At 44.4% G+C, this 14,351-nt stretch overlaps 1 protein-coding gene and 1 long non-coding RNA gene across 8 annotated transcripts in view; one reads left to right on the forward strand and one right to left on the reverse strand.

Annotated features, from left to right (window-relative positions):
* Window positions 1-14,351, forward strand: part of LOC129639765 (uncharacterized) — a 315,100-nt gene that overhangs the window by 180,671 nt on the left and 120,078 nt on the right. The gene's annotated exons all lie outside the window — the stretch shown is intronic.
* Window positions 6,573-14,351, reverse strand: part of LOC129639755 (cancer/testis antigen 47A-like) — a 34,134-nt gene continuing 26,355 nt past the window's right edge. Inside the window, exon 2 of the mRNA XM_055564987.1 lies at window positions 6,573-7,747. Within this exon, the coding sequence (XP_055420962.1) occupies window positions 7,518-7,747 (230 nt within the window). The 3' untranslated portion in view covers window positions 6,573-7,517. The remainder of the gene's footprint in view (window positions 7,748-14,351) is intronic.

The raw sequence follows: 14,351 nt of genomic DNA on the forward strand, positions 1-14,351 counted from the left end.
AAGAGAAGAAGGAGGAAGGAGACAGAGTTGGCCAGGAGGATAAAAGCGGGAATGAAAAGGAGGGAGACAGATCCAGCCAGTAATCAGTTCCCTAAGTGTTCTCCACCGTCTGGAACACACAGAAATTCACAGAGTTGCATAGAGTAGAGAGGGGTTAGGGAGGAGACACAGGTGACCTGGTGGAGAAAAAGGAGAGTCCAAAGAGGGAGAGAGCAGTCAAGCCAGTAATCTCGCTCCCTAGTGAAAAATGGGTCCTGAAGATTGGGTTCTTAAAGGTACAAAATTGGTAACAAATACATAAAAGCAAAAATTAAAATTCTAGAGTAGAGTTTGGAATTTCAAAAATACAATGTTAAAAAAAAGAAGGAAAATAAAGAGAGTGGAAAAAAAACAAAGTCACAAAAATTATAAAGAAAATATAGGTACAAAATTGATAACAAATACCAAAAAGCATAAATTAAAAATCTAGAGTGGAGTTTGGAATTTCAGATATACAATGTTATATAAAAGAAGAAGAGAAAGAGAGAAAAAAAAGTCACAAAAATTATTTAAAAAATATATGTATATAGGTATAAAATTGATAACAAATACCAAAAAGCTAAAATTAAAAATCTAGAGTAGAGTTTGGAATTTCAAAAATACAATGTTAAAAGAAGAAAAAAAAAAAACACGGTCACAAAAATTATAAAAAACATATATATGAAGTTTGCTTTTTAAAAAAAATAGGGTCTTTTTTTTTTTTTTTGCAAAGTAATAGGTTATAAAAGTGAAAATTAAAGTAATAATAGAGGACTTAAAATTCTTTTTAAAAATTAAAAAAGAAAGAACAATTGTAAAAATAGTAAAAATATATCTAGTACTTTCTCTGGTTTTGTTTTGGGTATTGTAGGGTCAGTTCATTTTCGGCTAGTTCCTTGGTCGACTTATATTTCTCAAGATCTATAGGCCCCTTCCTATGTATTCAGTTCTAACCACAGGGTTTTAATCTATTGCCTGTAGCTTCCAAGGCGGTTCCCTCTGTTATAGCTTCTTCTGTTTGCTGGTCTCTTCAGTGTCTGGTTTCCGCCCTGACACAAAGGGGGACGGTGGTGGACACTTTTTTTTTTTTTTTTTTTTAGGCTCACTTGTTCAGTCGCGCTGGGGGAGGGAGGGACGCTGCAAACAAATAACACCGGCGTGTGCTCGCAGTGCCTCAGCCACACTGGGCCTGCCTCCACTCTCGGCACGTGTAGCCTCCCTGACCACACTGCTCAGGCTCTAGGTTGCTCCGCCAGGAACCATCCGTGGCCGGCCCTGGGCTGCTTAAACCTCCCAGGTCTAAGCCGCTCAGGTTCAGGCACTCGGGTAGTCCTCAGAGGCGCAGACTCAGTTGGGCCAGCGTTTTGTGCCCTTCCCAGGTCCGAGCAGCTCAGGTGATGAGGTGTTTGGCGAGCGCGATTGCTGCGACTTCTCACCTCCCCGCCGCTGGGTTATCTAGGTGTACAACTGGCGCACCTTCTCAGGCGGATGTTGACCGTCCAGACTCCCAAGAAGTTTTAGTTAGCAAAAAAGCCTGCTTACAGTTTTGTAGATAATGTCTCTCTGGGGCTGCGATTGCCCCCTTCCGGCCCTGGCTGCCTGTCACCAGAGGGGGACGGTCTGCAGCTGGCTATCTCTGTACAGTCCTTTGTTCCGTGCGCGGGCCTGGTGATGTCTTAGGTTAGGGCTGGCTTTTCGCGTGGTAGATATCCCACAGTCTGGTTTGCTAGACCAAATTATTTTGCTCAGATAGCACTCGGGGTATTCAGGCCAGATCCTTATTCTAAGTGATGCAGCCCGCGCCACGCCTCCCTGCCCAGCCCCGGCTTGCTAATGGCAGATGCAGGCGTCTGCACTGCTTCTCCACTGAGGGAGTTACGGTAGGGCTCGTAATCTGTGGGTTTTAATTGTTTGTTTATTTTTCCTCCCTGTTATGTTGCCCTCTGTGCTTCCAAGGCTCGACACAGATTCGGTAGTGAGAAGGTTTCCTGGTGTTTGGAAACTTCTCTCTTTTTAAGACTCCCTTCCTGGGACGGAGCTCTGTCCCTCCCTCTTTTGTCTCTTTTTTTGTTTTATATATTTTTTCCTACCTCTTTTCGAAGACATGGGTTGCTTTTCTGGGTGCCTGATGTCCTCTGCCGGCATTCAGAAGTTGTTTTGTGGAATTTACATGGCGTTTAAATGTTCTTTTGATGAATTTGTGGGGGAGAAAGTGTTCTCCTCGTCCTACTCCTCCGCCATCTTAGCTCCTCCCCGCCCCAGTGCTCAGTTTCTTTATGGGCCAACTCTCACATCCATACATGACTATTGGAAGAACCATGGCTTGGACTATAGGGACCTTTGTCGGCAAAGTAATGTCTCTGCTTTTTAATATGCTGTCTAGGTTTGTCATAGCTTTTCTTCCAAGGAGCAAGCGTCTTTTAATATCATGGCTGCAGTCATCATCTGCAGTGATTTTGGAGCCCCCCAAAATAAAGTTTCTCACTGTTGCCATTCTTTCCCTATCTATTTACCATGAAGTGATGGGACTTGATGCCACGATCTTAGTTTTTTCAATGTTGAGTTTTAGGCCAGCTTTTTTAGGCTCCTGTTTCATTTTCATCAAGAGGCTCTTTATTAGAGAAATGAAAATCAAAACTATAATGAGATCTTGCCTCACACCAGTCAGAATGCCCATGATTAAAAAGTCTACAAACAATAAATGCTGGAGAGGGTGTGGAGAAAAGGGAACCCTCTTGCACTGTTGGTGGGAATGTAAATTGATACAGCCACTATGGAAGACGGTATAGAGATTCCTTAAAAAACCTAGCAATAAAACCACCATATGACCCAGCAATCCCACTCCTAGGCATATACCCTGAGGAAATAAAAATTGAAAAAGACACAGGTACCCCAATGTTCATTGTAGTACACTTTACAATAGCTAGAACATGGAAGCAACCTAGATGTGTCCATCGACAGATGAAGAAATAAAGGAGACATGGTACATATATACAATGGAATATTACTAAGCCATAAAAGGAATGCATTTAAGTCAGTTCTAAAGAGGCAGATGGACCTAGAGCCTATTATACACAGTGTAGTATGTCAGAAGGAGACAGATAAATATTGTATACTAACACATATATACGGAAACTAGAAAGATGGTACCAATGAATTTATTTGCAGGGCAGCAATGGAGAGACAGACATAGAGAACAGACTCATGGACATGGGAGGGTGGGAGGAGAGAGTGAGATGTATGGAGAGAGTAATATGGAAACTTAATTACCATAAGTAAAATAGATAGCCACTGGCAATTTGCTGTATAACTTGGGGAACTCAAACAGGGGCTCTGTATCAACCTAAAGGGGTGGGACGGGGAGTAAGATGGGAGGGAGTTTCAAGAGGGAGGGGACAAAATTATACCTATGGCTGGTTTATCTTGATGTCTGACAGAAAACAACAGCATTCTGTAAAGCATTTATACTTCAATTAAAAAAATAAATAAACTAAAAAAACCATTTTCAGAAGCATGACGCCCAGTATGCTCAGGAATAGGTGTAACATGGAGTGAAAAGGGAAAAGGGTGATAGAGCAGATATTTAATCTGGCCTGTGTGAAACATTAGTCCTATTTGCAAGGTTCAAAAAAAGAGTTCAGTTGGGGATCCACATGTCTAAAAATATTTGAAATGTTCAAATCGAATGATAAACCATTAAATAAGTTGTATCTCCTTCCACGACAAATGTACCTTCCTAATGAGCTGAAAGGCCAGGTTGGGATTTAGTCTTCTCAGACTCCTCTAAGTTCAGCCCTGATGGCGTGGGAAGAGCTGTCCTCCTTCCCTTCCCCCGCCCATGCCCAGGCTCCTAGGCCAGGCCGCATCCCCTTCTGGGCCTACAACCCCTCCTTGGGCCTGGGAGCATCCACCCCAGCAGTGAGTGCAGTCAGCCCTCCCCAGGACAGGTCTAAGAGGAGCACACGGGCCCTGGAAGCAGGCTAGGGACTGTTCAGGGCTGCCAGGTACCTGGAGCATGGGCTAGCAGGGACACACCCCTTGTTCCCATGGGCTGGACTCCTGGCCCTGGCGGGAGGGGTGTGGCTAGAAGAGGACCAAAGTGGCCCTCTAGAGCATAGAGCTCAAGAAAGAGATATCTCTGCCTGGGCCAGGAAGCAATAGTGTTTTAACAACCAGCACCGCAGATTATACTAACAAATCAGAACCAGGTTGAAGGGCCGCAAATTGTCCTAGTTGACCTGCCCTTTCAGTTGAAATCATGGTGACGGGGAATGCTTTGCCTTCTGTCTCACCATGTGGTTCTAGCCATAAGGAATAATATAACACATTTTAAAATGTCAACACTGGTGACCAGAAAAAAAAAAGTTGTTGGGATCTTAAGTTTGCTTCACTTTAATTGACATTAAATACCTACGAAGAGGAAAATCCATTGCCTAGGGCTTTGGGAAAGAAAGATAAATAAAACCCTTAAGGTCCCAGCCATTTAAAGGTTGAGTGCAGGGGTTGGTTTTGATGGAATAGGTGGATGTAGTGTGTGTATTTGCATGTGCACACAGTTAGAATAGAAGACATGCCACCACAGAACATGACAGTATGTTATCAGTTACCTACAAGAAGGTCAGGAGCCGAGCCCGTAGGAACAAAGTATGCTCCAGCTAGACCATGTTTCAGATACCTAGGAAGCCTGAAGTAAATGCAGAAATGAGCCCGTCTAGTCTCAATCCCCCAGGCCCTTCCCCTTCTCTGATCCTCCACTCTGGTCATCTACAACTTTATCTTTTTATTACCTTAAACAAAGTTCAAAGATTAAGTCCACTTTCTCCCTTTTCATTTTATGTCATTTTATGACATACTTCCCATCTGCACAAAATTATAAAGACTACTATAAACACTATTTACCACCACTCAGTTTAAGAAATGTAAATTACAGACACAGCTGAAGCCCACTACGTATCCCTCCCCAATAGGATCACTGTCCTTGTCTTTCCCCATAGGTAACCACCATCCTAAATGTGGTTTATCTTTCCATTGCATGCCTTTCTGTATGCTTGCATATGCGTACATCCTGACAGGCAACTCTGTATGTATCTACTATCCACTCCTGCTGAATGAAGGTTCTCTTAGACTTCGTATACCCGGTATCATGTCTGTGACTTTCTGGAACCAGCTCTGTTCCTGGATATTTTTCTGGTGCCATCCCCTATCCACAGCCTCTCTCTGTCTCAGCCCCTGTGAATCCTAGTTTCCTCGCCAGTCCAGCCCCGACCGTCCTGTTCCATTTACCTCCAGCAGCCCCAAGGCAGTGAACGAAGGCTGGTCACCATAGGTGGGTCTCAACTTCTCCCCCTGTGGCTGTCAACCAGCGCTTCTCAAACCTTGGCTGCATCAGAATCCCCTGGAGGGCTTGTTAAAACACACACTACTGGGCCCCACTCTCAGTTTCTGATTCACAGGTCTTGATTGGGGCCTAAGAATTCGTGGGTGATGCTAATAATGCTATTTTAAGGACCAAACTTTGAGAACCAGTGCTCCAAATCAGCGTCTGGGCTCAGGCTCAGCAGCACCATCTGGCCTCCAGGCAAGCTGGGCCATCCCTCAGGTTTCCTTCAAAAGCACCCAGCAGGACTATGAAATACACATATAACACAAGTCCTGTGCAGTTTTAAATGTTCTAGTAGCCACATCTAAAAAGTAAAAAGAGGGCATCCCTGGTGGTCTAGTGGTTAAGAATCCACCTTGCAGTGCAGGGGACACAGGTTCAATCCCTGGTACAGGAAGATCCCACATGCTGAGGGGCAAGTAAGCCCATGTGCTGCAACTCTGAAGCCCGTCTGCCCTAGAACTCATGCTCCACAAGAGAAGCCACCTCAGTGAGAACCTGTGCTCCGTAATTAGAGAAAGCTCACGTGTAGCAATAAATAAATTTTTAAAAAAGGAAAAAGAAACTGGAGAAAATAATTTTAATGTTATATTTAATACTAGATTATCTTTTCAATGTGTAATTAGTTATTAAAGAGACTTTACACCACTTTTTACATTTCTAGCACATTTCAACTCAGAGTAGCCACATTTTCAATGCTCAGTAGCCACACATGGCTAGTGACTAGTACAGTAAACAAGATCAGATCTAAAGCCTTGACCCCTATTTCTGTCTTTACAAAACTCTTTTACATACAAATTTTATTTTGGGCTGCAATAAAAGAACTTAAAACAGGCTTATCAAATGGTGGAATGTGATGATGCCTTCCAATGATGTAAAACGGCTTCTCATTTTTAAAGAGATTTAAATCAGGATTATTTATATACATAAATCTATCTACATTTCAGTTTACTACTTTAAAACTTAGTTTTAACTAGAACAAATGCTGTCAAATATATCTGGAAAGGATAAAACCCAATTAGATATTGGAATTTTTATAGATATTATTATTAGACAGTTGCTTTTTGGGGGATGGATTTGGGAAGGAAATCAATGTTAATAATCCCATGGGCTTCTGAAAAATCTAAAAATAGCAAACAATGGATCCTTTCTTCTTTCTCTGTCTTCTTTCTAGTCTTCCAAACTGCAGGAAGAAATGAGAGAAAAGGAACGATTATACAGCATCAGTCAGCACCAGAAACTTTCTAAATCTAAGACAACAGTCAGCCTCATGTATATCTGCTGCATCTGAGGGTTGTATCTCAACAAGGAGAGAAGAAAAACACATTTTCCTCTTGTAAAATTCACCCTGGACACTGGGTGCATGTACAACCCGATGGCTTCAATCATGTGATCCTACCAACCTTGTCTCCCTCTTGCCCACAACCATAAATGCTTTTTTTCCCCCCTTCCTTTGAGAGGCTAGTCTGGGACTAAAATCACTCTTTCTACCTTAAAAGCCTGTGCTCACTCCACAGATGATACTCCCTTACCCTCCCAGACCCTCGGTTTCCATATCTACCGTATGAGAAAGAGGCTGTTATTATGAAACACATCACTATGCAAACGAGAGAGAAAATGTTAATCATTAAAAGACAGTACATATACCTTCACTACCAACTCAGTGATAAACAACAGTCATCCTATGACTGTTCCTTTTGACTGTCACATAAAATACAGAAATCTATAACCGAGCAAATATTTAAGTATTAATCACTAAATGTGGTCCTTCTTGAAATTCTGATCTGTTTGCTATTCGTAAGTAGTTACGTTCTAAAAGATGTCTTCTCTTAGTGCAGGAGACTGCACTTCTGTGGTCAAGAAATGAAGGCCAAACTAGTGCACAGCCCAGTTGCTGCTGCTTTTCGTCACTGTTTTCTCAAGAAACACTGGTCTTACGTACTGACACATTTACAACTTGTTGGTAGTCTTAGAGATAGAGGACCAAAGACCTCATAAGAACAAATGAGAAGCCATGAAGTATATTTCACTTCATGCTCTTTATATTACTGGGTGCAGAACTGTTCTATAAACATTAGGTAAATTTGAGTTGTTGAACTAATTTCAAACAAACATTTTCTTAATTTACTCCGAGAATTAAAAAGCAAAAACAAAATTGGTAAATGCCAGGGAATAGCTGGGTTATTTTCAAAGCTATACACAGATACCTGGGCTTTCTGGGCCAGTCCTTTGCTGGGTCCAGATCCTTTTCTGGTTCTTCTTGTTTCCTCTTATACTTCTTTTCTTTCCCCTCACTTTTGCTGCCCTGCGCCTCTTCTTTGGAGTTCTCATCCTGGCATTCAGCTGTTTCTTTAGAGAGGAATAATAGACTTTGGGACCAGACATTCACAGAAAAAACAAATCCCAACTGATAAGGAATGGCAGGATGTCCAGTACTCTACCCTTAGGAGAAGCAGGAGGACAGAAGCAACTAAGAAAAGAGTAACTGGGGGCCTTCCTTCTGGCAGATGCAACACTTCCATGGCCCTCACTTTGCTGCTGCTTGATCATTTTCACAATGACATTATTTCTTCTTTTCTAGTAAATCTGTCACCCTGTGCTACTGATGACTTGTGGTCCAGGATCAGAATCCTCTGGGTCTGATGCATTCTGGATGTTTTGGCCAGAACTTTCTCGCCAAAATATGCTTCACCTCAATAACAAATTCTATGGGGAAGCTCCTGAGTTCCTCAATCCCCTGAATACTTCATTTTGACCAAGTGCTCCTGTATGAGTTCATAATGTTTTGGGATAAACTCTCCAAGAATCTTGACATTCTTAAAAGCTATGAACCAAATATGAGGTCTGCCATTTGCTTGTTCTCTTCCATGTCCTCTCAAGCTCCCTCTCGAACACCTGCTTCCACTGACCTTCACGTGTGGGCTCATAACTGGCACTGATCATCTCAGACCTCTTACCGGGGTTGGTAGAGGGCAGCTTATTTTCCCCCCAAACCAAAGAAATTGTTATGGAGTTGGGCTTCTACTGGGCCCCTCTGGCCTTTGATTCAAGGAGGCCCTGACTCCCGGCCTCCCCTTCTGAGGTACCCAGCCCTCCCCGCCATCTGAGCCTGCCCCCTCCTCGGGATCCCTGGTCCCCAGACCCGGCCTGCAGCTGCCAGTGTTTCTGTCCCTCCCAACTCTCCCCCACCCCTCGAATGCTCACTCTCAGGGGTGGCCGGCTCCTGTGGCATCTCCCACAAGCTGTGCTCCTCAGACTCCTTGGTGGCCGTCTCCCATAAAGAGGCCTCCTCGGCCTCCTCTGCCGCCTCCTGGGCTTCCTCTGCCTGTTCCGCCTCCTGAGCCAGGGCTTCCTGCGCCGGTCCCCCCGCTGGCCCCTCCCCCGGTCCATCTGAGTGCACCTGGACCTCAGAGAACCGAGCCACAGTGGCTGAGCCGAGGTTGGACAAGCGCGGCCGGGTCTGGTGCCAGACCGACACGTGGTCGTCCTCTGGCGGGACTAGGATGTGGTTTTTGTACATACGGTTCAGAATCGGGTACCTCTGACTCAGGACCGTTAAGCGGTAGCGGGTCATGGAGAAGTGTCGCGAGTCCACCATGAGGTTCACGCCCTGCGCCTGCACCTCTTCCTCCCCCTCCTCGGCCGTCTCGATGTCCGAGTCTTCCTCAGAGTTCCCACCCTCCAGGGCCGCCTCCCTCGGGCCTCCTGAGGCCCCCACGACTCCACCCGCCTCAACATCAGGCATGGAGTCACCCCTGCGAGGCTCGGAGTTGTGGTCCACACCGTCGCGGGCTCCGGCCTGGGCCCCCGCCGCACCTGCAGGGCCTTCCTGCCCGCCAGGGGCCAGATCTCCATCCCCCGTGGTAGACATGGCAGCCGCCAGTTACCTCAGCCGGGCGGGGGACGATGGCAATGGCGCAGGTGGTGGCACCCGAAGTGGCTGCCCTGAGAGGAGGCTGAGGGAAGTGAGATGGACCGAGGCAGTCACGGAAGGGACCACATAGGAGGCCCCACGACCGGGAGGGTAGACGGCCAATGGCGGAAGCATCCGACGGAAGTCGGGCCTCAGGCAGTGGAGCCAGGCCACAGTCGAGGGGCGGGGCCTGTTGACGCAGAACAGTTGACGGTGGCCTGTGACCCCTCGTCACGAGCTTTGGGCTCATTTGCTGACAAACAAGGATTGACGTGCTCTGTGTCCAATGAACGGCCAAGGCCCTTGGTTGTCAAATTGCTCACAATTGCCTACTTGTTCTTTGACGCGCTAGGGTTCTGAAATGTGTGGAGGTCTTCTAGGCTCGTGTCCTTTATGTAATTGTGCAGGAAAGTATTTATGAAGGCATCCTGGGCCATGTGAACTGAGAGAAATTTCCCACCTGGGAATTTCCACCTGGTAATGGCTCATGTGAATAGAGACAGGGTCATAAAAATGTTGTATATCTCAGATGTTAGCAGTACTAAAAACCTCCGCAGAAGAGAAAGAGAATTTGGACAATTTACCTTAGTTAAAAATAGTTGGAAAAGAGTAGACAAATTGAAATGAATGCAGTCAGAACTGAAGGTTGAGAAGTGTTGGAGAAGTTAGGAGCTAGAAGGTGTATAATGAACCCAGACAAATTCACTTAACGCTTTGAAGACTGAATAAAAAAAGAGAGGTTTCTTTAAAGGATCAGGTCATCTCCTAAGTGCTAAGCATGACAGACGTTAAAAGGGCCACCTTCCTAGGATGTTTCAGAGGCAACAGTCCCGGACTTTTTATTGATCTCAAGATCCACTTAGTCCAGACCCCAAGTGTAATTTTGAAAATTATACAGAAATTAACTGCTTTTACAGTCATTCTGTAAAAAAAGTTTTGTAGTACTACAAATGTTTTTTGAAAAAGACATAGCCAATTACATCTGGATGTTACATTTAGGAAAAATACTAATAAGTCTCATAATTGTAAAGAGGGGATTTTTTTTTCCCTTTCATTCAGTTCAGTTCCAACCGAATGTCAGTGTTTTTATTTTTCCTCTGTCTCACCTCGGGAATGGAGCATGGTGTTGCTGTAAACCATTGGTTTAAATTCGGAAGGCAATGTCAGTAATCTCTAATCCAAAATTCTCATTATAAAGACAGCAAAAAAGAGGCAGAATCCCAATCTGAGGTCTGAGTTGGTTTAACATTTGCCGCCCTAAGTGATCCTGAAACAGTTACTTATCATTTCTAGGCCTCAGTTTTATCATCTGTATAGGTGGTGTTCAATGAAAATATGTGTGAGGTAGATGGAAGAAGATGGAATTATATTTAGGATACTCAGCTTTTGTTGAAACTGTGTTTTTAGTTTGATTTTGCCTTCTAAGTATGCAGTTTTTCTTTTTTATGTCGTAAAATCTAATAATATTTTCTTTTTTCTTGGTTTTAACATCATAAATGTGTACATCTTTTCTCATCCAGAAATGAATTTTATACTTTTTGGAGATCTTCAGAATGTTTACATTTCACTCCTTAATTTGGAATCAATAATGGCTCACAGTGTTAAGATTAAAATCTCAGTTGATTTTTAAACAGCTCACCTATAATACCATTTGTCATGCATGAATTCCCCTCTGTAAGGATGTGTGGGCTTCCGGGGTGGCGCTAGTGGTAAAGAACCTGCCTGCCAATGCAGGAGATGTAAGAGACCCGGATTTGATCCCTGGGTTGGGAAGATTCCGTGGAGGAGGGCATGGCACTCCCTTCCAGTAGTCTTGCCTGGAGAATTCTAAGCACAGAGGAACCTGGGGGGCTAAAGTCCATAGGGTCACACAGAGTCAGACACAACTGAAGCAACTTAGCATGCACACACATAAGGATGTGTGGCCAAGTCCCCTTTAGCATTTTCTATAAAGACAGAAGAGATGCAAGAGAAACACACATTCTCTTAGCATTTCAGGGCTGGAAAGGCCTTTAGATATGGAATCTAAGACCATTCTTTTTAAAGTAATTAACCTCCAATTAAAATAAATAAATTTAATAAAATCTACACACAAACAAAAAAAATTTTAAAAATAAAAAAATAATATTGGGAAACGAAGGTTTAGAGCTGCTAACTGGCATCCCCAAAGTCATGCCAGTTAGTAGAAGAGCCACGACTAGGACCAATCTCCTGATCTTTAATCTGGAATTGAAACATACTTCACACATCAGCTTTGGCCATCTTCTTTCCTATTGGACTTGTCTTAGAACAGTGTGCTAGAACATGAACATCAGACATGGTAACTCTTAGATCATATTGAAGGGAGACAAGACAGGACCAAAAAGAAGGTCATACATGACTAAACATCCCCCTCTCTTGGCTAAAATGAATGTCTACAACTTCTTGACCAATTACATCTTTATTCTGGGTCTAGTCTCCTCTCCCTAAAGGGAAGATTTACTCAAATACCAATCAGAGAATTGCCTCAGCTATGTAAAGACATCTAATCTAGAGCAAACCCCTGTTTCCTTGAAGGAAAAACTTCCGCAAAGAACTCATCCAAACCCCAGCCTCTGTAACAGGTTCTTTCTGCTACTTTGGAAGGCATCACGTGGTTCCCCCATGATGTGTGTTCTCCCTTACTGCAATGAATAGTGAACTGAACTCACTCAACTACAGGCATGTTTCTGTGATCTTTGGCTGGAGGACACTGACGGTGTAAAACATTTCCATCTTTACACTGTAATGCATGAACTCACACAAGTGAGTCAAAAGGCATTGAAAGATTTTTCTCAGAAAAGGCTTCTCAGAGGAGGGAGGTGTTGGACCCAAAAGATGGGCAACAGGCCCGAACTAAGGACAATGAAGACAGGATGTTGGCTCTGTGTGGCCCTTGTTAAAATGGGCTTGTAAACCCCAGCGGGTCCCTGGCTGTAAAAAAGCCTGCGGCCTTCCCTGTGGCTCAGACAGTAAAGTGTCTGTCTGCAGTGTGGGAGACCCAGATTCGATCCCTGGGTTGGGAAGATCCCCTGGAGAAAGGAATGGCAACCCACTCCAGTACTCTTGCCTAGAAAATCCCATGGACAGAGGAGCCTAGTAGGCTACAGCCCATGGGGCTGCAAAGAGTCAGACATGACTTCACTTTCACTTTCATTTTCACTTCAGGAATAGGAAGGTCCGTCTAGTCAAAGCTATGGTTTTTCCAGTAGTCATATATAGATGTGAGAGTCGGACCATAAGGAAAGCTGAGCACCAAAGAATTGATGCTTTTGAACCTTGGGATTGGAGAAGACTCTTGAGAGTCCCTTGGACTGCAAGGAGATCAAACCAGTCAATCCTAAGGGAAATCAGTCCTGAATATTCATTGGAAGGACTGATGTTGAAGCTGAAACTCCAATACTTTGGCCACATGATGTGAAGAAATGACTCATTGGAAAAGACTGGGGAAGATGCTGGGAAAGGTTGAAGGCAGGAGAAGATGGGGATGACAGAGGATGAGATGGTTGGATGGCATCACCGACTCAATAGACATGAGTCTGAGTAAACTCCAGGATTTGGTGATGGACAGGGAAGCTTGGTGTGCTGCAGTCCATGGGGTCACAAAAAATCGGATATAAGTGAAAAACTGAACTGAACTGAGGGGTAGGAAGAGGAGCCAGATGTTGTTTCTGGCCAGAGGGCAGACCTGGGTGATGTGATGGAGGTCCTGGGGTGAGGAAGGTGCTTAATTAGGGCACTCCCATTTCCTAACCCATGCTGTGACAGGACTGCCTCCATTCTTCTTTAGCAGAGAAGCCCATACTCCCAGGTAGACGTGGTTTTTTTCCCCTATAAGAAGTTGCGACCCCATTGACTGTAGCCCACCAGGCTCCTCTGTCTATGGGATTTTCGAGGCGAGACTACTGGAGCGGGTTACCCTTCCTTTCTGCAGGGGATCTTCCCGACCCAGGGATCGAATCCGGGTCTCCTAATTTTTACCATCTGAGCCACCAGGGAAGTTGCCCCACCCATGAAACCAGAGTATTAATGCTTTCTTTGTTTCCTCCTATCTCTGTACATTCTTTTCTTCAGAACTTTTAACAAGACCATCACTATTCACTGTAGAGGACATAGCATGTTACCAAACAAAGCAAACAAAACAAGAGAAATCATAGGAGTGTCTTTCCAGGTCAGGAACAACTAGTCTGTCCACTTGAAGCTACAGGACAAACACTCCAGCCCCTAGTCATTTAAGCATTCACTGAGCACATGTAAGCACCTACTATATACCTGGAATTATGTTCGGACTTGGGGACTCAGGTATCTAAGACCCATGGCTTGTTCTGGTTTACGATCTAAAGGGCTAGACAGACACTTGGGCAATGACGACTCACTCTGTCCAGTGCTGTGACAAGGATGAGCACAAGTGTTAAGGAAGCATGGGAGAGTGGATGATTAGCTATGGCCAGTAGATGGAGGGGGTGGGCTGGTGCCTGGGAAAGTGCTCAAGAGGGGGCATTTCAGGGGGTCCTGAAGCTAGGAGTTCAAGTGGCAGTAAAAAGGCAGGGGCAAGGAGGTTCCTGTAGGTAAAGGAAGCAGCATGGAGAGTGGCAGAGATGTGTTGGTGTGCAGCTAGCCAGGGAGCAAAATGGCAGGAGTGTAGAGCAGAGTGGCAGCTGGGCCTTTAAAGTAGATAGGGCCGTGAAGGCTCCAGTAAAGACTTTGCCCTTGGCCCTGAAAAGGAGGTTGGCCTCCAAAGCAAAACACCATTGAGATGATGGTAGAGCTAGCAGAAGAGTTTTGGTGCATTTAGGAATGAGTTGAGTCAAGCAAAGTTCTGCTGAGGCCCTCCAAGGTCTTTCTGGCAAGTTTTAGGATCCCACGCTTTTCTTCTTTATAAAAATAATACATATTCTTTGTACAACAGATTAATAAACCATTTAGACTAAAGAGGGAATCAAAAATTCACACATATCTTGCCCATACAAATGAAGAAGATAATAATAGAAATATAAGCAAAAGACAGGGGTAGATAAATCA

This window comes from Bubalus kerabau, chromosome X (assembly GCF_029407905.1).
Source record: "Bubalus kerabau isolate K-KA32 ecotype Philippines breed swamp buffalo chromosome X, PCC_UOA_SB_1v2, whole genome shotgun sequence".
Classification (NCBI taxonomy): Eukaryota; Metazoa; Chordata; class Mammalia; order Artiodactyla; family Bovidae; genus Bubalus; species Bubalus kerabau.